At 42.7% G+C, this 25,234-nt stretch overlaps 1 protein-coding gene across 4 annotated transcripts in view; it reads right to left on the bottom strand.

The window, feature by feature from the left end:
• NCK2 (NCK adaptor protein 2) overlaps positions 1 to 25,234 on the bottom strand; it is a 145,643-nt gene that overhangs the window by 31,879 nt on the left and 88,530 nt on the right. For 3 of the 4 annotated variants that reach the window (XM_017541102.1, XM_037742966.1, XM_037742965.1), the window contains one exon: positions 6,544 to 6,785. In XM_017541102.1, coding sequence (XP_017396591.1) covers positions 6,544 to 6,769 — 226 coding nt within the window. In that variant the 5' untranslated portion in view covers positions 6,770 to 6,785. The remainder of the gene's footprint in view (positions 1 to 6,543; positions 6,786 to 25,234) is intronic. The other variant, XM_017541104.1, reaches the window with a different exon arrangement.

Genomic DNA, 25,234 nt, shown 5'->3' with positions numbered 1-25,234 from the left:
GCAAAACCTGGATTTGAATGCGGGTGGTGGAAGACTCCAGAGTCCTCCCTCCTGCCCACGATGCTACGTGCCTTCTGAAAGCGCAGGTGCCTGAGCTGCACAACTCAGCCCTAGTTTCCCATGGCACAGGAAGGGACAGTGCAATCACCTGAATGAGGACTGTCCATCTTGTGCCAGTATTATTTTCCCAATTACATTACAAATACAAGCTTCAGAAAGTCAGGGACTAAACCTTATCCTTCCTTCACATCCCAACCAGATGAAATAACATCTGACCAGGCTCCCCCTTCTGATCAGAACATACCCTATTACACTGTGGTGGTCGCTGCACCATATCTGCATCCCTGTTTCAAAGCCTTCGATTATTGTTTTCAAAGGTCACTCACAGCAGAGAATGCAGTAGCTCAGACGGGATTTCCAAGAGATAGAGAAAGGGACAACTGAAGCTTAGACTCAGCCTCCATAAGAACTAGGCTGCTGCATTTGTTACCTAAATTTCATTTCAGAGATGAACAGCTCTGCCCTTGTTGAGATCTGTGAGACTATAATCACGATGACAGACCCACAATCCTACGATGCTGAAATGAGAATTTCCAACTTTCTGCAATCAGAGGCTGTGAGCCTAGGAGCTCAAAACAGCTTGGGCCAACCCAGCAAGAAGCAGAGATGGTTTTTACTTTTATGCTAGGGATGTGGAGAGAACCTTGATGAATAATTAGAGAAAGTTCTGAATCAGGTACTGTTAGAACCATTCTGTGAAGCAACAGCTGGGCATGATGACACCTGGTGTTATTCTCATGTTCTAGGTCCAACTGCAGCAGATACTCAATACTTTCTGGCCCCTTAAATGCTTATGCAAACTTAGGGCACTGCCCAGGCACAGCAGGGTTGCCCAAGTCTCTAGACTACCAGCTACCATTACAGCCCAGGGTAGTCTCTAAACCACTGCCGATATGTCTCCTTGTTTTAATGCAAAGGAAAGTTATAAAAACAGCGCAAAAAAACCTATTTTCCCAAACCATTTGATATTAAGCTGCCAAGACGATGTTCCATGACCTGAATATTTCATGTGTATTTCCACAAGCAAGGGCATTCATCATAATCAGTTAATTTATATCAACACATGATTATCATCTAACCCCTGAACCCCTTTCAAGGCTTGCTAGTTAGTCCCGAGGTTCCTCATTTCTAAAACGAAAAACTTGGAATAATTCTGACTCTGCGACAGAGTCCCCCCAAATGTACACAGTGGCCTAACACTAAATCCAGATAGTCAATTTGGTATAGGAAAAATATTCAGATTAGATTTGAAGTCCCCTCTGGGTCTTGTACCTGTGACTGGTGTATTCTCAGGCTTAATTTTTTCACCTGTGATTAATAACACTACTGAGGCTGGCCTGGAATGGTGTCACATATTTTCATGTGAACTGACATTTTCATAAATTTACGTACCATGTAACTAAAAGCATCTTGCATGACTACTCTGCTAACTTGGGTCTTCCAACCTAAGTAAAATCAGCATGCTTAGCATGAAGCACAGGCTCACGACTGACCCCCTTCCACCAGTCTGGAGCCCTCAGATTCTTCCTAGACATAATTCCAGAGTCTTTACTACCGATATTAAAACAAACAAACAAACATACATAAAACGCATGTAAGTGTAAGCCTCTTGGTCAACTGCAAAGTGCTATATAAACTGCACACTGATGCTGCTCTTATTACATGTATTTATGTGGGCTAACCCTAATTAAAGGGCCTTTAGTTATCCTGGACAGAGCTGCCTTCTCCTGTTCCAGTGTACAAACCAGTACCCTGATCCCTGCCTGCTACTTCTTGTAGCCACTATGCAACTGGAAGAAAGGGAAGAGGGAGCAGAAGGGAGGGAGGGAGGAGGCGAGTCTGATCTTAAGATAAATTGCTGATCATGACTTTTGTGGTAAGACTCAGTGTGCTTTAAAATAAGAGAAACTGGCCAGGCATGGTAGCTCACGCCTATAATCCCAGGACTTTGGGAGGCCAAGGCAGGTAGATCATCTGAGGTCAGGAGTTTGAGACCAGCCTGGCCAACATGGTAAAACCCCTTCTCTACAAAAAATACAAAAAATTAGCCAAGTGTGGTGGTACATGCCAGTAGTCCCAGCTATTCGGGAGGCTGAAGCAAGCGAATTGCTAGAACCTGGGAGGTGGAGGTTGCAATGAGCCAAGATCATGCCACTGTACTCTAGCCTAGGTGACACAGTGAGAATCTGTCTTTAAAAAAAAAAAAGAGGAAAACCTCAACGGTACCAACGGCCCCTATCACTTTCAGCAGGTGTGCCCATAAGCCTGACCCACAGACCCCAGGGCAGAAGATCACCAAGACAGAAGCCCCTCTACCCTCACTTGGGCTCTGCTTTCCTCCCTCCCAAGTACTGTAATCTTGACTCTAATACCAAGTGCTGCTTTTAACTGCTTTTGGATCTTACGTAACAATCCTACAGCTGTACTCCTTTGCGTCTTTGATCAGTTCAATTCCAAAGTTGATTCTATATGCCTTTTAGAACCTTGTCAGTTTCACATACAGTTGCCAGTCACCCTGTCCCCATCCAAAAGCATCAGCTCAAACCAGTGCAAAGGTTTGAGAGGCTGCTGAGAGGGCATTAGGGAGCCCTCTCAGCAGCCTCTGTGTTCCCACTGTTCCCAGGTCTAGCTTGGATCACAGAGGTAGGAGAGTTCTGGGGCTGATTATGACAAGTTTCTAACCACCCTAGGCCTAGGTGTGGTCTCGTTGGGAGGAATGCTGACGAATGAGCCCTGGGGCAGGTCACACTGGATGCTGAAGTCCCAGGTGGGTAGGGCGGCAGGGTGAGCCTTGGGCAGGTGGGCCTGTGAACATACCCTCCTGAGGATATGATCAGGTTGCAAATGGAACTGTAACTTTCTGGGTAATGTGAGTCAGCCCTTAAGCCTATGCTAACGACCAAAAAGAGAATTAACCTTTGGGGCCTTGCAGGGCTCCAGCTGGTGTCATAAAGTAGTAACAAAAAACGGCTCTTCAGTAGCTTGAAGGGAAATCTTTGAAAAATACCTCCCTGGGAGCAGCTTCCCCATCTCAAAAGATGTAGCATAGTGCTTTTACAACACCTAGCCTGAATGATTTTCTAAGTGAGTTACAATATCAAGGCCAGACCTCAGCCCAGGTCCGCTCTCCGCTGAGCTCAGAGCTGTGCAGTCTGAGCCCTTCAAAAACGTCAGCTGATTCTGCCAGCAGAAGCAGTTCTTGATCATCATCATTCCCTGTTATCTGTGGGAGAGTTCTAACTATTCATCATCATATGCTGAATATGAGAGGAGATCCAGTATATACATGTTTTGCCCTTGTGAAAATAAGAGCTCAGGTTGTTTTATTCACTTTGAAATTACTGCAGAGAAAGAATGTGAATACTTTCACAGGAGCTCTTTTTGTCAAAGGTACTCACATCTTTCCTCAAGCCACTCTTACAAAGTACTGTATGTGACAAAATTAAGTTTACTACCAACTTCAGGACAGCAAATGAGTACCAGAAAGCAGGAGAGGACTACACAGAGTTAGGGTAATCTGCAATGGAGGACGCAACATACAACGCTGTGGCTTTGCTGGGGAGGCCGGTGCCATTTTATTCCAAAGCAGTGGGGAATCTTAACATGTATTTATGAATTAGGTGGACTCCCAAAGCAGTGAAAATTGCAAATGTGGGTGGTGCCATGAGTAATTACTAGATTGACCCTATGAGTTAAAGATCAGCCTGGGCAACATGGCAAAATCCTGTCTCTACAAAAAATATAAAATAGGTGGGTGTGGTGGTGCATGCCTATAATCCCAGATACTCAGGAGGCTGAGGTGGGAGGATACCCTGAGGTCGAGAATGTAGTAAGCAGTGATTACGCCACTGCAGTCCAGCCTGGGCAACAGAGTGAGGCCTTGTCTCAAAACAACACCACCACCACCACCAACAAAAACCATGGTCAGTATACATGTGGTGTACTTTCAGTGCTGTCTTCACTCCCAATACACAGCAGAGATAATTTCTGCTGGCTGTACAACTGGCCTAAAGTCATACTGTCATTCTGATGGTATACCTATTTAATTATAGTCACCAACAATAATAGGAAGCCGTGAATACTTTGGCTCCTATCTTTTTAGGAAAAAAAAAAAAAAAAAAACCAAAAACCAAAAAACTAATGGGAGTGGGGAGCTATGGAAAGCATTCTTACCTTCCTTTTTGGCAAAGCCACATCTATAAACTTTGCACAGAAGTTACTGCATGACAGTGAGACCTGGTCAGGGGGTGCCTCCTCTTCTATTAGATGCAGCTCAATGGGACAAGGGAAAACTCATGCTGAGATAACAAGGTCGCTTTGTCCAACCAAAACCTCCAGGTAAGCAGGATAAAGAGATCAAAACAAAAAATATATACTAACCATGAGGATATTTCTCCCGCATGACGGGGATACTGATCCCCAAGGGCCTTTTGGCTATGAAGATCAATACATATTGCTAAAATCAATACAAGGGTTCAGAACATCACTTTATCTGTATTTTTACAGTGCCTAATGCTTAACAGAAATGTTTCCCAAGAACTGCCTGCCTGGATTGAAACCAAGCCTATGGGAGAGCTGACACTACAGAAGAGGATCCGATCTACTCAGCACAGGCCTAGAGGGCAAAGTAAGAGCCAAAGGAAGGAAGGAAGTTAAAGAAATGTAAAAATCTGATTCTATTTAAGGAAGAGCTTTCTAACAATCTGTTTTCTCCAAAAATGGGATTGGCCTACCCGAGCCGTCGCTGTGCTCCAGCAGGGCTGGATGGCCATCTGTCAGGGACGGGCGCAGGCCCAGCGCCGGCTCCAGGATGGGCGGCTGGCTCAGTCGGAGAGCCTGGGAATATACCCACTGGCTGAACCGATCACAACTCACGAAAAAACTAAGCATGCTGGGTGGAAGATGTGGTCTGTAGTTTTAATTTGTGGCTTTGCCTTTTCTCCTTCTAAAAAACCGAGGAAGAAAAATGACAAGGTTTTCAAACTTCCAGGTCACCCAGAGCACTCGCCTGGTCTTGTTCTACTTCCTATCAGTCTCCTAGCATTTAGTGCTTTACTAGAGCCTTGTGAATACCAAAAAAAAAAAAAAGGCAGTCGGGACAAAAAAAAAGAAAAAAAAAGACACAAGTCAAGAACGTAACAATGTTTAGCATCATTTAAAAGAAGGTACTTTGGTGAAAGGCGGAAATTGGAAAAATAAAGCTCAGGGCAATCTTCAAGTACTTCTCTATTCATGCTACTCTCTTGTTTGGTAGCCACAGTTAATTAAGAGTTATAAGCATAAAACATGTTTCTTTCAAGTGGCATGCTTATGTGGGGAAAAAAAGATGAAAGGGAGGCAGCTCAGTGGAGAAGGACCATACTGCCAATGAAAAATGAAATTTCTCCAACAGGCTGAGAACCTATGATGACCAGTGTGACCTGGTATGATTCACACGAAGTCCTGTGTCTCACCTGTCTCTCCAAATCATGGTAATAACCTAATCCATGCACAAAAATACTACCTAAAACATGAAGGCTTTAAATGATTTTGCAGAGGGAGTTGAGACTTTTCAAGACTGCATAAAAGGAAAGATGAACAGTTTGCAACACCCACCCCATTTGGTGTACAATTTTACTTTCAGTTTTCCCATGTATTCCTCATTCTCTGCCCCCTAAAAGGTAGGAAATCCTCTTGCTAGAAAATTTTTTAAACCCCTAAGTAAATGTAACCCAGGTGATAATATTAACCCATTTCAATAGCAAGCCCTTAAGTGATAATCTGCAGTCTTGGGTACAGACAACATTATCCTCATAAGAAGGTAACAACGTTTCAATGTCAGTTCAGATGAGTCATTCTTCAGAAAAGTCCTCACAATTATTTTCTTAAGTAGTCTGAAGCAGTAACTACTGTAAGTCAGTCCTGTATGCATGCACATGAGAAAGCAAGATTGGACACTGTTAACTTTGTGTAACTCCCGGGGGCATTGCCCATGTCCTGACACCTGGAGGAAAAAAAAGGCACATGGAGAGAGGGCCAGACAACACTATGGCTGAACTGGGATCATGGTATGACGCAGCATCAATTTCAGACAGGGAAAAAGTGCTTTGGCTCTAGGCACAGAGGCCAAATGGACAGGATTTTATAGGAGAGAAAGAACTTCATGGCATGATACTGGCAGAGCTGGGTAGACTTAGAGGTGAGAATTCCAAGTCAGGGTCCTCTAAAGTTTTGATACAAGGAGATACCTCTGCAGAAGTCCCAAACACATAGAAGTGGCTCCATACACAAGACCCCAAACTCCAGAATCTCCAGGAAATGACAAACATCTTATTTCTCCATCTTCATCTCTTAATTCTTAGATTTTTTAAAAAGGACAACTAGGAAGATGTTAACATTTAGAACACTTTTTTTTTTCTTTGAAAAAGCAAACAAACTAGAAAGATGGGACGGTGTCCCTTGAAATACACAAGGCTTCCTCTCTCCAGCGGGTGGAACACTCACCTAGTGTGTCCTTCAGGTTCTTCACGAGGGAGCCCTTCTTCAGGCTGTTCTTCCGCTCCACGTAGTTGGACGGCACATAGCCTGTCCTGTTGGCTGCGTTCCGCACTCGCCACCATGTCTTGGAGTCATCCAGCAACCAGAGGCGCTCGTTCTTCTTGATGTCCAGCTCCTGGTCCTGCTGGGCGGTGTAGTCCCACTTGGCTATCACAATGACTTCTTCTGTCATCTTTCATGGAGTCCTTCTGCCAGCAAAACATTTGGAGATACTCATTAGAGAACTACCTGGACAATTCATCCTTTGCACCAACGTGAAAAATTAGGCGCTGACAGTTTTTATTACAACTCTGCAACCGATTTCCTCCTGGGTCTTAAAATGCTCAACCTTAAAATGTCCTTCTTTCAACAAGCTTTAGTGTTTGGTTTAGAAACAGCAATCTTAGGAAACAAATCCTAACTCACCATTTGTTGTACATGAGGAAATCTCTAACAAAATCAAACTTGCAAAAATTTCTAAATAACAATATTATAATTAATTGAGTCCATTTGATTGGGTAACACTGCCTCCTGATAACTGATAGGTTTACATTCATTTTCTCAGGATATGTTTAATAAATTTAACATAATCAAACTACTCCTATAAATTAAAATTAACATGTACTAATGCAAGGTGGTATCCTGGATTGGATCATGAAACAGAAAAAGGAAATTAGTGGAAATACTGGTGAAATAAAAATAAAGTCTAATAGTAATAATAATAAATAACTGTCAATCTCCTGGTTTAAACAACACACCAGTAAGATGATACTGCATTCATGTAAGATGTTAACATTATGAGATACTGGGTAAAGGGTATATGGGAATGTTCTGTATTATATTGGCAACTTTTTTTTTTATAAATATAAAATTATTCCTAAAAACTTTCATTCACACAGAAACTTGTACAGGGATGTCTGTAGCAGCTTTATTCATAATTGCTCAAACTTGTAAGCAACCAAAATGTCCTTTTAGTAGGTGAATGGATACATAAACTGTGGTACGCCCAGACAATGAAATATTCAGTGCCAAAAAGAAATAAGCTATCAAGCCCTGAGAAGACATGGAGGAACCTTAATTGCATATTGCTAGGTGAAAGAAGCCAATGTGAAAAGGCTACACACAGTGTGATTCTGACAGTTTATCCTTAACCAAACTTCAGCCAAGCTCCTTTGAATCCTCTTGTCATTAGGCCTTGACTTTGGTACTTCTGTGACCATCTTTGCATTGCCCAATTTTTGCAAGACTCTCCTGCTAAGTTGCTGTAGCCGGAATCCTCCACCCTCGACATCTGATCAGGTTCCTCATCCGCTACCATCCCCCAGATGACATCTGATCAGCCTGTCCTGCCTTCAGAAGAATCTTGTTAGGTTAGTTTAGCCAGAATCCCCACCCTCCACCCCTGATGTTTCCTCTTAGTAATTTTCCATCCACCAACTCCCTTATTTCACTCCTTGCCTATAAATGCCCATTCTTCCTTGTTGTATTAATATTAGGAGTCAAACCCAATCTCTTTCTTGACTGCAAAACCCTAATGTAGTAGTCCCTCTGAATAAAGTCTAACTGTTCTTCAACAAATGTCATGAATAACTTTTTTCTTTAAAATGGTATGACATTCTGGAAAAGGCAAGACAGTAGAAAATGAGTGCTTGCCTGGGGCAAGGGGGAAGGGAGGAATGCACAGGTGAAGCACAGGATTTTTGGGGCAGTGAAATTCCTCTGTTCAATACTATAATGGCAGACACCTGTCACTATACATTTGTTAAAATCTACAAAATGTGCAACATCAGAAGTGAATATAACATTTTTCCAAAATGAAAAAGTTTATCAAAACAACAATAAATAAATGTGTATATTATATATCTAGTAAAGTTAATTTTGGAAGTAATAAATAGCAAAAATACAGCTGAATAAAATAACTACTTCAGCAACTCTGTACTTCTTAGGTGGAAGATGAACCAGTATTCTTTCAGCAGAAAAATTCAATATTCAGTCCTTAAACTAACTATTTCTCCAAACTAGGGAGAAATGAATGATGAAAAGACCCTGGACTAAAATCCTCTTTCCCCCTGACAGAAGTTCTCATTATTTTAGAGGGATGACTTTAGGATTACAGGGGATCTACGCACATTGACTCCATGGAAGCATAAATGCCATTTTTAAATAACATGATGTTTTCTACTAGATGCTAAATTTTTTTTTTATAAATAATGCATGTTTTTTTCATGAATTAACTTCCAAATTTGAAGATAACAAACCTTTTGGGAAGGAGGAAAGCCTCTGCATAATGTATACAATATCCAAAGGATAAAGTTTATATAAAGCTCCTATCAGAACTGGAGACTATTTTGTTATCTATTTTCAGAAAATCTCAAGTCCACACCATGTGGAACTCCCTAATCCAACCTTTATGTCAGATTAGAGTTTTTAAAGTCACTAAGGTAGATTTTCTTTTTTTAAGTAACCACAAGAAGAGCAATAGCAGTAACAGGAATGGAGCTCAGAGAATATTGCATCTGAATACCAGGTTGCTTTCTTAATTACACAATTTCCACAAGGTTTTAACAAGAGCAGCTCATCACTTAAGAACAGTCAAGATCTGGCCAATCAAAGCTGTTTATTAATATTTCCTACTGAATGAACAGCAGTTAAGGAAGAAGCTGTCTGGGACTGATCTATTCCCATCCACACAGAACATCATATGAAGCTTTAAAAATTCCACTGCCTGAGCCCTACTGCAGGCCAATTATATCAGGATCTTTATGAGAGAGGCCTGCGCCTCCAAGGAGTTTTACATCTGGCAATATAATTCTGCTGAGTCTTTGGTGGGAAAAGCCAAGCGAGAACTGAGCCACAAAACAATGCCCCACAGAGCTTCCCGGGAGCCACCACTCTGAGCTCAGCAGAGCTGCAATGGGCACCTCCCACATGTCAAGGTGTTTAATCTTGGGAACATCCACGTTTCAGGGAGGTGTCATCTTTTAGACGACTAAGTGTTACAGAGACTGAGTGACTTGTTTAATGACAGTCAGGATTTGGGCCTAGGCCTGTGGACCCCCAGCTAGTCTGTTCTCATGTGCTCACTCCTAGGGGTGGGGGCGGTTGGGGGCCTGACACTAGTCGGCATTTTGAGAGGCTTATTCCAACTCAGGACATATGAGAGAATTAAAAGTTCCCATACACCTAGGAAATGACTGCCTATTGGTTGGCCACAGCAATGGGTTTAACCTTATCTTAATGGCTCAAGGACCGCCCCCATCAATTTAAAAAAACAAAACCAAACCAAACCTGCTTCTGTTCACTTACTGCACTGAAGTCCACCAATCAACAACTGCCTCATATCAGAGGGCCGGCCAATAAACAACCACTTCACTCCAGTGAAATCCACCAGTCAACAACCATGCTACACCGATGGCCAGCCAACAGACAACTGCCTCACTGCAGTGAGGTTGCTTCAGAGGGACAGCCAATCAATGACAGCTCCAATGGGTTAATCACCCTCTGTAGTTAAAGGTTAACTAATCCCTGAACGCTTCTGCTTCTGAAACTCCAGGAGCACTGGAAGCCACACTTCCCAAGACCTTTAGAAAGCTCAGCTCTGCATGGGGACTGACTTAGCAGCCTTGCCTCCTCAATGAAGGAAGCACCCATACAATTTCTTATTCTGAAGCTGAGTTGTGACCACACACTGATAGAATAATGGCTCCCTCATTTGTACAGCCGGCCTGGGCTGCTGCCCTCAGACACCCCAAAACCAGTGGGGAGGAAGAGTGCCCCATCACCCTGTATCCTCACAGGCTTCAGTCTTTTCTTTCTTTGCCAACACGGGTTGAAAGGGGGGCTGGAAGCCCATCTGAAGGTTGTTGCTTGTTGGCCAAGTGTTGAGGTTGCATCCCTGAGGCCTTGGGAAGCTGTTTCTTAAAAGCCCAACAGGACCATGTGGTATTTTCAGTTAAGTAATTTGCTATGGTACAGGATGGATTTGAATAGGAAGAAGACTGCAGATGAACCATTACTCCACAATAAAATTAAACATACAAACTGACAAATTTCCAATATGGAAAAGCCTCAGCAGAATAAAGTCTGAAAAAAAAATGTATTCCAACTGACTGACTACTGAAACTTTAACTCAGAGATGGTAATCTGATTTAGTCCAGGCAAGAATCATAGAGGTCTGATTCAAAGAACAATGCATGTTTTTCTCTCTAGCTGAGCAGTTCAAGGAAACCTAATTTTTGCCTTCATTACCACAGCTAGTTAAGTTTATCACTCAGGTCTAGCCCAAAGAGACAAGGGCTACAAATTTGATATTAAATAGCCAGATCACATCTTGTATGTCATGTGACCTCTCTAGAACACAGCCTCGCAGGACCCCGAGGTTATGCTGGAAAAACAGCTTTCAGAACCTCATGAGCTAGGCTGCTTTTTTCAAGCCTTAGGTGGGAACAGATTCAAAAACAAATAGGATACGTATAAAAACTTTCTTGGCTCAAGAGTTTTCACTAACCCCTAAAATACGAGCAATCCTACTCTAGGACCCTATTTTCTTTCTAAAGACAATCATATTAACTGTATCTTGCTGGGTTACATACTCCTGATACTAGCCAGTGTCTCTACAACATTAAAAAATGGTCACAGATATTTCCAGAGAGGTCACAAGGATCAAGCTGAACCACGTGGTCCTAAAGGCAAATATTACAGAAGAAAGAAGAGGTTAGGGTCTGGGATCCAAGCTTAGCTGAACCATTTGTATGTCCTCCTTGGACTTCAGTTTCTTCTGTAAAATGGGACACCACCAGTTGCCTCAAAAGATACTTCTGACACTCAGGAGAAACATGAGTACAAAGTGCTTTAGAGGGCAAGGTTTAGCATTATATAGGTGTAGGCCTTACCACCACCTTCGCCCAGCTGCCTCTTCAATAGCCCGGAGTAATACCTCATTGAGGAGCTTGTAAACAAAGTCCTGAGGCCCGATGTGCCACCGTAAGAGAGACTTAAGAATGGCAGCTACAGTCATAACGAATACCTCTGAACACTTACTTCATACATGTGAGGTGGGGCCATGTTCTGCCCACCCCTGCTTCATTTAACTAGGATTTACTGAGTTTTCTGGGCACCAGGGTTCCCTGCAGAGCAAGACAGGCCCAATGTCTGCTCTCCTATGATTCAAGTCCACACACAAGCAGTACCTCTACAGAGACACCCATCGAAGTGTCACTATCCTAGCCCTCTTGTCTGACTTCCTGAAGAGCATTTAGCACAAGAGACGACCTTGTCACTTACTTTGTCTAGGAAGCCCCACTGTGTGTTGACAATGGCTATTTAGGCTTCAGCCATCTGGTTTAATGGGAAGCTAAAGGAGAAGGCAGACAGATGATTCTAGGTTAATACCCACCTGCCTCATTCACCTTTCCACCGACTAACCAATTTATCCACCACAGAGAAGACCAGAGTCTCCTCTCCCTCCTTTCCTTCCTTCCTGCTTTCTGATGGCATCTCACTCTGTCACCCAGGCTGAAGTGCAGTGGCGCAATCATAGCTCACTGCAGCCTCCAACTCCTGGGCTCAAGTGATCTGTCTGCCTTAGCCTCCCAAGTATCTAGGACTACAGGTGTGCACCACCACGCCCTATTACTTTTTTATTTTTTGTAGATACGGGGTTTCACTATGTTGCCTGGGCTGGTCTCAAGCTTCTGGCCTCAAGGGATCCTCCTGCCTTGATCTCCCAAAGCACTGGATTTCAAGTGTGAGACACTGCACCCAGCCCTGATTTCTTAAACTTAGTTCAAAACACATGCACAGACAAACATGTCTAACACATTACTTCCAGGATATTAACTTGAAATTTCAAAAATACATATGTGCACACGTGTGCAGACATACCAAAATATGTCTGTCTATGTGGAACTAATTGGTTTAGAGAGTTCAGTTAGTAGAAAAAATTGAGTCTATATGAAAAAAATTGTCATCCCTACTTGATTTTCAACACACAGTCTGAATTATTCAAGTAATACAATCTACTTTACTGTGGGTCCTTAAGACTTTTCTTTGTAATATCTCATGCCTTCAGGGGAAAAATGCAACTGATCAATTTATGGAGACTCATTCAAATATAGGCTTTTAGTAGATATCATTTGGGAAGGGGCTTGTTTCAATATTTTACTGGGGACGGGTAGAGGAGGGCAGGCCTAGTTGAAAGGGAGAAGTTTACTGAATCCAAAGCACAAGTCCACGAACTTGGCTTCTCTTGCCCCCTGTCTACTGCAGAGCGTGGGAGGCAGGATGTGTATACTGCTATTCTCAGGAGCAAAGGAGCATCTTCTCCGTGGCTGCTCCCACTGAGCATGGCTGGGCAGCCACAGAGAAGATGCTCTTACAGGGCAGTGGCTTCCGGTCAATAAGGCCTTTGCTCAGTATGTTATTTTAGAGAGAGTCCTTTTATGATTTGTATTCTGTTTTTATTGGGTAATGGTCAAAATCTGCTGCCTGTAAACTCTCTCCAACCATTGAAATTGCAGAGGTTTCCTCTGTGGACCCTGATAGGACCACTTTTGTGAATGATCCTCTTCAGCTACAGAAAACCAGGGTTTTGAAAGGCCAGCTTCATATCAACTATCTGGGTGACTTTGGGGGAAGGTGCTTAACCACTCTGCCCCCTACTTCCATGTTTGCAGATGGGTCAGAGCTTCGGTGAGGGTTAAATGAGCCAGTTATAGGAAATACCTAATACCCAGTCTGTGCTGGGCAAGTGTTAGCCATCATTGCTCTACTCATGTCCATGTAATGCCCAGTCATCATGAGGCTCAACGGCTTGAAGGTAAGGTTCACAGGGACTCAGAAACATACGTGCATCAGATTATGTCATTGAAAAAGAGAAAACTTAAACAGAAAGATGTGCCAACACTCCAAGGTAGTAAAACTGGAACGGCATAGTTCTATGAGGCTTTACAAAGAGATCCCAATGAGTCTTGGGTACATCCTAACTCCCTTTTTTAATGTTCCTAGTGTGGCTAATGCTATCAGCTTGTATCTAGCTACCTCAGAAAAGCTTTGATTCATCCACAGCAACTAACAGAATACATTTACGGACAAAGAGGTGTGGTCAAGTTATCATAAAATGTAAATTTAAACTATTTGATGTTCATTTTAGAGAACCAGTCAATGAAAAAAATATACTTAAGTACCTGGGATAAGTGATTATCCAGCGAATTTTCCTCCCTCTTTGCTACCCGCTCCTTCCCTGACGTACCCTGAGTGTCCCCGCAAGCCCCTCTCCCACCCTGGACGCCCCTCCCAGAGTGTAAGCTTATCCACTTCCCATTGGCTGGCTGGCTCTTGTTCCAGGTCTCTGTTTCTAGGGGGACTGGTTCCACTGCACACCTGCATTTCCACCTGTCTGCTGGACACAGGCCAGGACCCTAGAGCGGCACTGACCACTTTTAAACAGTAATTATAGTAACTATTACTCAGCAAAAGTTCAAGCACACAATATCCCACATCATTTATTTTCTACAAAACTGTGATAAAATATATTTAACAAAGTTTAGCATTTAAACCATTTTCTCTTTTTTTTCACCCAACCCCTGCAGATTAACCATTTTTGAATGTACGTACAGTTCAGTGGCTTTAACTACATTCACCCTGTTGTGCAAACATCAGCATCATCCATCTGCAGGACTATTTTCATCTTGAAAAACTGGAACAGGTACCCACTGAATGCTAACTCTCAACTTTCCCGTTCCCCTAGTCCCTAGCAACCACTATTCGACTTTGTCCCTGCGGATTTGACGACTCCAGGAACCTCATTTAAGTAGAATCACTTGTCTATCTGTGACTGGCTAGTTGCACTTAGCATGATGCCTTTCAGGTTCATCATTTGGTAGCATGTGTCAGAATTCCCTTCCTTTTTAAAGGCTGAATAATATTCCCATGTGCGCATGTACCACATTTTGTTGATCTGTTCATCCATCAGTGAACATTTGTTGTGTTGCTTCCACCTTTGGATGGTTGTCAATAATACTATGAACAGGAGTGTGCAAACATCACTTCAAGTCCCTGCTGTTTACAGGCCACTGGGTATACACCTAGAAGTGAAACTGCTGGGTCATATGGTAATTCTAGTTTTACTTTTTGACAGATTGTCCTAATGCCTTCCACGGATGCTGCATCTATAATTCCACCAACAGTACACAAGGGTTCCAATTTCTCTACATCCCTGTCAATGCTTGTTATTTTCTGTTTTTTGACAGCAGCCATCCTATTGAGTGTCAAGTATACATTAATTTCTCAACTGAATAGTATTTTTACTGCATCCTCAATAGAATTTATTAGCACATAGCAATTCTCAATAAAAGGAAAAATTTTTATACTGATCGTAATGATCATCTATAGTTTTCTGCTACACCCTCCTATTTTTTTTTCAGTGAATACCTACCATTAATTTATCTTTGCTGCCAGGATCAAGCTACCCCTCAAAATTAAACTACAGAAGAAAAATGTCTCAAAATGTGAATTTATCAACCAGTTTCCAGGACTTCATCATTGAGCAACTCATTTACTCTGTGAAACGCCAGGACACACTAGCATTCTGCAGACTAGACTGTAAGTCAACACAGCTCATTAGTGTCTGGGAAATTTTACAGGAAAAAAAAAAAAAAAAAGAATTGGTGGCACTGTCGCTTCAACTAGAATCTGGGAAATGCTATTTTACACATAATTTACCACTCCAGCTACAAAAGTACACATTTTTGCAACCTTCCTTGGCTTTCTCACTGGTGTCTTAGATACTAATCACACTAGGAGGAAGGCTCTGACTGTCAAGTGATTCTTTGGTGCCAGCATTTTGGAAAAACACCACCAATTTAATAAGCCAATTTTCTTACACGATGCTAACTGTAAACAAATGAAATTCCATATAACTGCACTGGAATCAACACTGCCTTCTGCCAACCCAGAAGACAGCATGGTGATGGGGTGAAGAAGAAATACCAGCAATGGGAAAATATCCATGTACAAAAATGGACATGGATGGCTTTGGTGAAACCTGGCCTCTTATGAAACACAAAAGTGAGGTCTTTTCGGGTCTTTCCCCTGCTCTCAAAGTAGACAAATAACAGTCACTATTTTTTAGGTGTTTAGGCCTTCCTATTTTTTTTCCCACAGCTATAAAGGTACTTGTAATTTTTATAACTTAAACATCTATTTCAAAAATTTACTGGTTGGGCATGGTGGCTCATGCCTGTAAACCCAGCACTTTGGGAGGCCGAGATGGACAGACCACCCGAGGTCGGGAGTTTGAGACAAGCCTGGACAACATGGTGAAACCTCATCTCTATTAATAATACACAAAATTAGCCAGGCATGGTGATGCATGCTTGTAGTCCTAGCTACTCAGGAGGCTGAGGCAGGAGAATCACTTCAGCTCCAGAGGTGGAGGTTGCAGTGAGCAAAGATCATGCCACTGCACTCCAGCCTGGGTGACAGAGTGAGACTCCATCTTTAAAAAAAAATCAAAATATAAATGTCATGAATTTCCTTGATTCTTACAAATGAATTCAGCTACATTAATCAATACCACCTTATTACTCACGATTCCCCGCCTGGTTTTGAAACATTCAAGGTTGAAACAAGCAACACAGTGACTTTGAAAAACAGATTCCACACTATCCAGGTCTCATAATGTTCAAATATGATTAGACTGCTAAAATAATTTTAGTTCTGCAGATTTATATGGTCTGTGTCTACATTCCCAAATATTATACCTATGCTTTAGATTTTCCTATTTAAGTAGGAGAGCAGATTATAGAAAACCCCTGTGTATCCAGCTCTGGGGACAAGAACCTCAACCTACCTGTCAGCAGAGACCCTGTATAGAAGGGATATGGGTTATACTGGGTTTAATTACTACAGACACTTCTACAAATGAGTTTGGAATAATAAATGCTAATATGTACTCCAAATGTGTAATTCTGTTAAAGAAACCATCCCTATCATTTAATAAAACAGAATGAGGAAATGAAAATTTCTAGCATCTGTGCTTGACATTTTGAAAAGAAAAAAAAAAAAAAAAAATCCCATTAATCCCCTTGCTCTGTCACCCAGGCTGGAGTGCAGTGCTGCGATCTTGGCTTACTGCAACCTCTGCCTCCTGGGTTCAAGCAATTCTTCCGCCTCAGCCTCCCGAGTCGCTGGGGTTATAAGCGTGAGCCACGAAAACTGGCTATTTTTTTTTTTTTTTTGGATTTTTAGTAGAGATGAGAGTTTTACCACGTTGGCCAGGCTGGTCTTGACTCCTGACCTTGTGATCCACTCGCCTTGGCCTCCCAAAGTGCTGGGATTACAGGTGTGAGCCACCGCTTCTGGCCCAAAAATATTTTTTTAGAACTAGAATAGGTTTCTGTATTATTAACACAGTTTGACATACATGTTAAAATTAATGAACCACTACCCCTACATTAACTAAAGGTCACAATTTATTCAGATGTCCTTAGTTTTCCCTTAGTGTCCTTTTCCTGTGCCAAGATCCCACCCAGGATCCCACATTGTATTTAGTCATCACGTCTGCTTAGGTGCCTGTTGGCCACGGCAGTTCTCAGACTTCCCTTGTTAAAGAGCACTGGTCAGAATGCCCCAGTAAATGTAAAATTCTAAAAACAGAATTTTACAGAATGCCCCCCCTAAGGATTTGTCTGATGTCATGAGAAAACATCAGATAAATCCTAACTGGGGGACATTCTGCAAAGTATCTGACCAGTGCTTTGGTAATAGCTTTTGGGAATAAGACCCCAAAATACCTGACCAGTGCTCTGTTGTTGAGTTTTGGGAGGAAGACCTCAGAGGCAACATGCTAATCTCATCTCACCACATCAGAAGTCAACATGGCTTAGGACTGCGGACTGCTGATGCTGACCTTGATCACCTGGCTGAGGCAGTGTTTGTCAGGATTCTCCACTGCGAAATTACACTTGTCTCTTTCCATACTGCACTCTTTGGAAGGAAGTCTCCAGGAACAGCCCACACTTAAGGGTGGGGAGTTACCTCTTTTACCTCCTTGAGGCAAAGCATCTACATGAATTATCTGGAAACCTTTTGCACAAGAGATTACTCTTCCCCAACTAATTAACTTATTCCATCATTTATAGCACTGTGATCTTATGGCTATTTTATACTCTGGGCTACAATTCAATATCGCTTTTTCTTAAATTGTTCCAACCTTGGCTATGGGATTGCTTTCAGCTAGCCATCCCGGTAACATAACATCATCATCTCAAGTCTGTGTTTGCTTGTTTCTTTGAATGCATCCTTACTTTCGGGCACCACGAGATGCTTTGGGCTTTTCTTGCATATTTTGTACCCTAGTTCCAGAATCAGTGTATCTGCCTTAATGGTAACCAGCAGTACCTGCAGTCCACTTTTCATACAAGAATCCTTTACAAAATAAAGAGGGGAGGGCTAGGTTTTTTTTCTTCCTATGGTGACTACAGTATAGACATGTAGGCTAAGCATCCCTCATTCAAAACTCCCAAACCCAAAACTTGAGTACTACAAGTGAAAAATTCCACATCCAACCTCATGTGATAGGTCACACATATTATTTTTAAAAATTACATAAAATTACTTAGGGCTATGTTTATAAGGTATATATGAAACATAAATAAATTTAGCATCTAGACTTGAGTCCCATTCCCAAGATCTCATTCATGTATATGCAGATATTCCAAAACCCAAAAAAATTCTGAATTCTAAAACACTCTGATCCAAAGCATTCAGGATAAGGTATACTGAACCAGAGCTTAGATTTCTCCTGTGTGGACTCTAGTCCACTCCTGAGTCACATGCTGTTGAAGAAAATAATAAAACTATGCTGTGAAGCCTGATGTATTTGATCTCCACTAGACTGTCCCTCCTGCTAAGCAACGCCAAGCAACAAGAACCCCTACTGGTTGCCTAACATATTTCTCACAGTGCCCACTCCCCTGAAAACTCACCCCTCCAAAACCACAGCTGCCCTCCCCTGCCGCGGGCTCAGTCTTATCCCCACCTCTACACCCACTGCCCCCAGCCCAGCCAGGCCTCCCAGAGCCCATCTGCAGTCTCTGCTGTGAGTGCTTCATGCTACTCCAGGTGTAATTACTTGTACCCTTGACTTAGGGGCAACAAAACATAGTGACACAAGTCAAGAGTCAAGAGCACTTAGAAAGATCTCAGTGGCTTTAACTCAAGAGTCAGATGTGGCTGCCAAAAGGACCAAGGGGAAATTTAAACAACTCTGGTAGCAGGGCAGACAACACAGTCATAAAACACATGTATAATAAGGTTCAAATTTTTATTTTTTTTAATGTATGTATTTTCATTAAGATTAGAGGTATATAGGAATAAATGCGATGAAGTTTCTTCACTGTTTAGGATTTCTATTCTTTTTATGAGGAAAAAACCACACAAGCTGGACGCAGTGGCTCATGCCTGTAATCCCAGCACTTTGAGAGGATGAGGCAAATGGATCACCGGAGGTCAGGAGTTCAAGACCAGCCTGACCAACATGGCAAAACCCTGTCTCTACTAAGAATACAAAAATTAGCCAGGCACGGTGGTGCATCCTGTAATCCTAGCTGCTTGGGAGGCTGAGGCAGGGGAATCACTTGAACCCGGGTGGTGGAGGCTGCAGTGAGCTGAGGTCACGGTATTGCACTCCAGCCTGGGCAAGAAGAGCGAAACTCCGTCTCAAAAATACCAACCAAACAAAAAACCCCAAACAAAAACAAAAACACCATAAGAATATTACTACTACTTTCTCTGGTTAAATCCAACTCCCACCCACTCCACACCAGCCCCAGGGCAGCCAGTGCCATTTTACATGTCTGACCTCTGGCCTCAAGTAGACTCTTGGTGCCTCCTGGCAACTTACTCCATTTTCTAAGTGGCCTCCCTTCCCCTCTATGAAGGGTCTATTAACATCTTTCTTGTCCATACTCTAATATCTCCTCCCCTCTCTGTCGCCTCAGTTGATGAATGAACTTCTATGATATTGTATAAAATATATTTGGCCATCTTCTCATTTCCTAGCATATCGTCAAATGAAAGTGTCTTTTAATATGCAAATAAGGTGACTGGTGGCTGGCAGCCCCTAGGAAGCTTCAGGATGGGGTTGGTCTGGAAAAAGACCAAGGCAGGATTAGAGGGTTGGGACTTTCAGCCCCACCCTCCACCCTCCAGGAAGGGGAGAGGGGCTGAGGTCAGGTTGATCATCCATGGCCAAGGCTTTAACCAATCATACCTATTCAATGAAGCTTCCATAAAACCTAAAAGGACAGAGTTCAGATGGGCATCCAGACTTCTGAACTTTGGGAGGTTCCTGGAGATGGCAGAGAAGCTCCATGCCCCTTCCCCATACCTCACTATACCCACACCTCTGCCACCTGTATCCTTAAAAATATCCTTTATAGTGACAACCAAAATGAGTGACTGAGGTATACATCTCAATCACAGAAGTTTATTAAGCCAGCTTTAGGGCTTTTCTGGGAAAAAACATGAGCCACAGAGCCCACCTGTTTTTCCAAAGAGGTTTTCAGGTTTAGTATTTAGACATTTCCTTAAAAGTGGGGGAAGATAGGTTGGTGGTTAAGGCGAAAAGGTTACATGACTGTGAGACTGGTTAGTGCCCAAGAAATCTACATTTTACATCAGATAAAGTGAACGTCTGAAGAGAAAAAAGGAAGAGACAATTATGCAGTCATCTCTAGGTAGCTGGAAGAAATGAGTCTGGACTTGTTCTGCACCTGGGAAGATAAGCTTGTAATCCACATTATCAGTGTGGAGAATTAGGAGGTAGACCTCAATTACTGACCTAAAGTTACAACTGGTTTGTCCTTTTTTATGGGAAGCCAGCAAAGAATTTACTTAAGAATGATTGTGGGGGCAGCCTTTCAGACACCTGCGGCCTTTTACCTTTCCGTGGGGACCTGGCAGATGCATAAGACTGATAACAGCTGTTCATTAGGAAGAGGGGGACGCAAGACTCAGCCTCCAGGCTTAAGCCATCCTTTTGCATAAGTAGTTTAGCAGAGGGGATCCTGAGATTTTTTATTTTCCTTACAATAAGGAAAGAGGCAAATGTGTTTCCCTGAGTTTTGTGAGCTGCTCTAGCAAATTAATTGAACCTGCAGAGGGCAACATGGGAACCCCAGTTTACACCCAGAAACACAGGTAAAAATCTGAGACTTGCAAATGGCATCTGAAGTAGGGGTGGAGGGGCAGTCTTAAGGACTGAGTCCTCAAACTATGGGACTGATGCTATCTCCAGGTAGACAGTGTCAGAACTGAATTAAATTAGCAGATGCTCAGTGATACCTGCTGCAGAAGCAACTTCTCACTTGCTGTTGGGAAGCGATCCCCAGACATTTACTGAAAGAAGTGTGTTTTGAGAGTAGAGTAGGAGAAACTGAGTTTTTTCCACTTGCCCTCCTTATTTCATTAAGAGAAATTCAGGCCATCAGAAGAAAACATCTCCACCTGTCCCATGTGTTACAGGAATGAGCTGTCTTGGTGCCTCGCCAAGGCCTGTCTTCCTAATTATAGGAGCAGATTCCTTCCAGAGGTGGGATTCAGCCCACACCTGAATCCCACCTCTGGAAGGAATCTGCTTCTATAATTATTCCCTGGAGCTACTGTGTCTTTCTGGATCACCTCGTTTAGCATAAGACATACTACGTTCTCCATGCTGTGATCACAGTCCCTTGCCCCTACCCCCACCATCTCTCCTTTATAGCAGGTGACTCTCTATCAGAAAGCTGTCTCCTCCTGTCATCTCTACTTCCTTCCCCACCTGCTCTTTGCCCCTCCACTAACTGGCTTTTGTCCCTACCATACTGTCAAAGGCAAAAGTCCTCCTTCCTGTTACCTGCATGTCCACTATAGCAGAGACTGCTGACCAGCACTTCTGTGAGACACACCATTCACCAGCTGCCTGGGGATCCCACAGCCTTGCTGCTTGTCCCTCACCGACCCTTCCTTCTTAGTCTTCTGGCTGGCTCCATTTGTGCTTCCGACCTAAAGATGCAGGGGTAGCCAAGCTCTCTGGGGGCCTCCCCTCCATCTACCCTCTTGGCTTAGAGTATCATCCGTGTGTTGCTGCCAAATGTTGGTCTCCACCCTGCTCTATCCCCTAATGCCAGACTTTTGCACCCAGCTACCTGCTGAACACCTCCATCTAGATGTCTAATGTGCACTTCAAATCTCACATGTCTAAAACTAAGCTCATCATTCGCCCCACAAAAAACAAAAGGAAACCAATCAAATAAACAAACCACCTTCTGTCCCTCCCACAGTCTGCCTTTCTGGGTAAGTGGGTATTAGACAACCAGTAAGTGGGTTGACTCAGGCCCCAATCTGAGATTTATCCCTCAGGCTCTTGTCTCTCACTCCACATTCTTTCCAGCAGCGAACCCCACAGGCTTGCCTTCAAAATATGCTTCGGATCCACCCACTTCTCTCCCATGCACTCCACTCGAGACCAACAGCATCTCTCCAGCCTACCCGTCTCTCTATTCCACCCTCCCCACACACCAAGCCAGTTCCCTAACAGCAGCTCTGGGGACCTTTAAAAGCTGAAGGTGATTTGTGTCAGTTCTCTGTTCAAACCCCACTGTGGCTTCCCACCACAACAGAATGAAATCCAAAGTTGTACCAAAGCCTAAAAGACCTTGACCCTGGGCTGTTTCTCCAAACGCAGATTCTCTCCTTGGGGTCCTTGTATTGGAACGCTCTTCCCCAGCTCTCTGCAGGACCCTTTGTTCCCTTACTTTGTTCAAGCCTCTGTTCAAAGGTCCCCTCCCTTGTTCTCCCTCCCTCTCTCATATTCCTTCTCTGATTCCATCCAACTCTCTGCCAAGCCAAACCTGCCCCACCTCATCTAAAATAGCTGCTGCACCACTTGCCATTCCTTTGTTCTGTTTTCTCTTTTTCCATGGCCATTACCAGTACTTCACACACATTTTAATTTATTTATCGTTTATTTTCTCTGACTGCATTTAACTACTTGAAAACAAGGACTTTGTCCCCTTGTAAACCAAGACTTAGAAGGGTGCCTACTATGCATATATATTTAGCAAACATTTGAAAGACAGAGTGGATGAAAGGCCTATGGACTGCCTCCATCAGATGTTGACACGCAGATACAAGATGCCGACAAACTACTCCATCCTGCGCGAGGCCCTACATTGCAGGTGGATTCAAATTTAAGGTGCTTCATTTAAAACAATGCCACCTCTTGATGTATTCATTGTTATTCTACATAATAAGGAGTCTTTTATTCATATGATGGGAGCCATAAGATAATTCCATTAAAAAATTTAAATTTTATAGTATTCAGCTACTTTGTTAAATGGGTGAAAGTACAGAGATTATACATGAATATTCATGAAATGCAGATCGATAATAAAGAGTGAATCTTCCAATAAGTTTTAGCAAATGATTAGTGCACCCACAGATAATGAAAGATAAAGTTTTGGAAAGCTCATTAAATGACTGAGAAGGCAACTGTCTAGGCCTAACTTAGTTACCCGGCAAAAAAAAAAAAAAAAAAAAAAAAAAAAGATTGAAATATTTTTAATAAAATTCCAGCATTTAAAAATTTGCATTTATCTTTCTCAACTCCAAAATTTAATTTTAAAATATGCTGCTGAACACTGAAACACAAAATGCATATAGCCCTTTCGGCACAGCTGTGAGAACACAAGATTCTCTTGTTACATGAAAATGCTAAAGTTTATAAATAGTGGTATCTATTGTTGGTACAAAAAAAAAAAAAAGACTGTTCTAGTTAAGCAGAAAGTCTGGCTTAACAGTGAATTCTCATGTAGGAATTACTGATGTTCACAGATCAAAATAGGGTTAAATTTATTTCTGAAGAAACTTGCAAACAGCACATATAATCTTACAGGACTGGTGCTGAATATATAAGAACTCCTACAATTCAACAACAAAAAGACCAATAACTCAATTAGGTGGCAGGCAAAAGGCACAGTCATTACTAGGACAGGCAGCACAAATAATGAAATAAACAAAAACAACTCCAGTTTATTTATAATCTGAGACTACGATAAGATCCCATTTTATAACAGATGGGTAACAACGAAAGAGGCTGATAACGTAAATGTTATGAAGACTGAAAATTAATGGGAATACCCATACTCTGCTGGAGAAAGTAAAAGAGAATCACTACTTTGGAAACAATGTAGACCTATCTTGTACAGCAGAATACTGACGTACATACAAGGCAGCAACTCCACTCCTACTTGTATGCAGTACAGAAACTCTCGCACTGTGCACCAGGGATAAGCACAACGCTCAGGGCAGTACTGCTTATGACACTTAAAGACGAGAAAATAAACTTGAGGGAAGATAAATAGGTGGTATAGTCACATGATTCACTATCACAGCAAGAAAGTGAAAACCAAGAAATGACAGCTCCCCACAAGGACACAGATGACTTGGAGAAACAATATGAAATTGGGGAGGGGCTGGGGGAGTCGAATGACTGCATACTACACAGATCCATTTTCACAAATCCCTAAAACAAACAAAATGAAATGATGTAGTTTAGGCTTACATATATATGTGGTAAAACTAACATTAAAAATCAAAGAGCTGGATGTCATTAAGATGCTCTATTAGTGACATACCCAGCACTCACCTCCTCCATGAAGAACTAAATAGATAACCACACAGCAAGTAAAATATCCAAGGGAGAACACTGGAATTCAGCAAAGAAGTAACAAGACCCTCTGAGGGACAGAAGCTCAGGATACCAGCACAGAGGGAAGAAAAGCAGCCAGCCAGGACTGACTCAGAGCCCCAGGGAACTCCCTGTTACAGGAAAAAGTAAGCTAAAGGTCCATAGTAGTCCACATTCACACTACAGATGCCTACGATCTTAGCCACAGCCATCACAGGCCGTTAGCCCTGTAGAGGGAGGAGCACGGCATCTTTGCAGTTGTGTTATTCCAGAGAGGCAAATTCATGCTGGATAGCTCCCATTCTGAGTCCCAGGCTGCTACAGCACAGCACCATTTGGAGACTGGATTCGCCACTATAGTGCATCCTGCCAGGGGGCCCTGGCATCTCCACATCCCTGCGGTCCTGTCAACATCTCACCATATCCACCCAAAGAGCTGCAGTGTTATGATACTGGCTGGACCCAGAAGTGCAGCTATAATCCCAGCACCTGAACCCAAGCAGCATCCTAAACTCTGTGGAACAGGTGGTCCAGCACAAGAGGAAGGCTTCCCCTAGGACAGACAGAGTCAATGTGCAATCTCCCCAGAGCCTGAAAGCTGCTTGCATGGGGTCTGCTGCTGCCTCCACCAAAACCTTGCTCCCTCCAGCAGTAAGCTGCCGCATACACAGCCCCCAGAGGCCTGAAAGCAGCTCACCTACTGTCCTTGTTTTTGGCAAAACAATGCCACAGCCTCCAAAACCAACTGCAGCTTAACCACTGAGGCACCTGCAGACACCACTGACAATGATTACAGTCCAAGAAATCATACGAAGACTACACTTTTATGCTTACCCAGAATCAAACAGAAAGCAACCTACCCAAATGATACTATAGGATACATCTACAAAAAACTCTATTCTCTATAAAAGATACTTCATGAAATTG

The sequence above is a fragment of the Cebus imitator genome, unplaced genomic scaffold (assembly GCF_001604975.1).
Source record: "Cebus imitator isolate Cc_AM_T3 unplaced genomic scaffold, Cebus_imitator-1.0 Scaffold131, whole genome shotgun sequence".
NCBI lineage: Eukaryota > Metazoa > Chordata > Mammalia > Primates > Cebidae > Cebus > Cebus imitator.
Note: the sequence above shows the minus strand (reverse complement) of the source record. Positions and strands in the feature narration are given on the sequence as shown.